Source organism: Echinops telfairi, unplaced genomic scaffold, assembly GCF_000313985.2.
Source record: "Echinops telfairi isolate 266 unplaced genomic scaffold, ASM31398v2 ScPeMD7_3533;HRSCAF=4204_0, whole genome shotgun sequence".
Classification (NCBI taxonomy): domain Eukaryota; kingdom Metazoa; phylum Chordata; class Mammalia; order Afrosoricida; family Tenrecidae; genus Echinops; species Echinops telfairi.
Window position 1 is genome coordinate 41,239,927 of NW_022107431.1, and position 1,385 is coordinate 41,241,311.

At 40.4% G+C, this 1,385-nt stretch overlaps 1 protein-coding gene across 1 annotated transcript in view; it reads left to right on the forward strand.

The window, feature by feature from the left end:
* The first annotated feature begins 669 nt into the window (after positions 1 to 669).
* The window catches only part of AMD1 (adenosylmethionine decarboxylase 1), a 9,139-nt gene continuing 8,423 nt past the window's right edge, over positions 670 to 1,385 (forward strand). The window contains exon 1 of the mRNA XM_045294609.1: positions 670 to 766. Within this exon, the coding sequence (XP_045150544.1) occupies positions 670 to 766 (97 nt within the window). The remainder of the gene's footprint in view (positions 767 to 1,385) is intronic.

Consider the following 1,385-nt stretch of genomic DNA (forward strand, 5'->3'; position numbering starts at 1 on the left):
GGATTGAACTTGATACTTAAGTCAGTTGGCCTCCCTTTTGACCCAACCTGAATTTGTTCTAGGTGCAAGTATCTCTTGCATGTCCATGACCAAAGTTTCTTCTCTCGCTATTTTAAATGTTCACGGTAGTCTGTCTTTCTTACTCTTTATTTGTATTTTTATCATTGATTATTATTTTATCCATAACACTTATTTATTTATTTTTCCTTGGGTTTCCCAGTTTGTAAAGCACAGAAGGAGTGGATGCATATAGACAAGTGACTTCAAGGGTTTATAGGGGATGTAAGGTTGGGGATGTGTGTGGAAGATAAGGAGAGTGGGGATTTCAGGAGTAAACTGTGAAGGTGGGAGGGAGGAGGGAGCACTAGAACTGATTGTGAGTACACAACTTATTTTAAAGGTGACTTAACCATGTGGGGAGGGTGTTTTAAAATTGACTGATAATGATTGTACAATTCTTCTTGGTATGATGTGTGGATTAGTTGCCAATAAAATGTTTTTTAAAAAGTGAAAGCAAACTTGACAATGCAGGTGGGGTTGCTGTATTGGCATATACACGAAGAGAACCAGCCAGCTTCTCCCTGGTGCCCCGTGTGTCCGTTCAGTAAATACTTAGTGCTTTTACAGTACATACACCCACTGACTAGATTCCCAAGACCAGGTGGTAACATGAAAATCAGTGCTACAGGAAATGGTGATCCGCACAAAATGGAGAAAGACTACAGCATTAGGGAGAACTGCCAAAGCACCGAGATTGAGGCTCACGGTGACTCATAACCTTAACCATCACTGTCATGTTACTCCTGCCGGGCACCCAGCATTTGCTTGAGCCAGATGTGTATTGTTACTGCACAAAACAACAGATAGTAGTTTTTTACTGCTGTAAATGTACAATGTCTGGTAATGTAACAAGTGGGGAGCCAGATGTGTATTTATTGTTGGGGGCTTTGCGGCTGGGAGGGAAGGTGCCCTGCTCTGTACTAAGCTTGTGATTGGCACAAAAACATTTGTTTTATCAGAGGCTTACTATGTGCTGTGTACTGACAGTACCGTGGTGAGTAAACAACACATCCTTTTCTTATGGAACTTACTAAGTCTTGGAGGAATCAATCAGATGATATAAAGATACATGTGAGAATGAAGGCATAAGATTGAGGAAGTGTGGATTTAGTAAATGCTAGCAGCCTTCACTGCTAGACTGCTATGGGGGCGCCCCTCAAAAAAGTTGTGGTAAAGTAGAATTGTAAGACAATGGAAATTTTCCATTAACTTTTTGAAGGCCCTTCACATAATCAGTTACTTGAAACTTTATACTTTAAATTTGATGTAAACACAATTTCTCTCCAAAAGGCATAGGACCCTCATGCAGGTCACAATAAGTACAT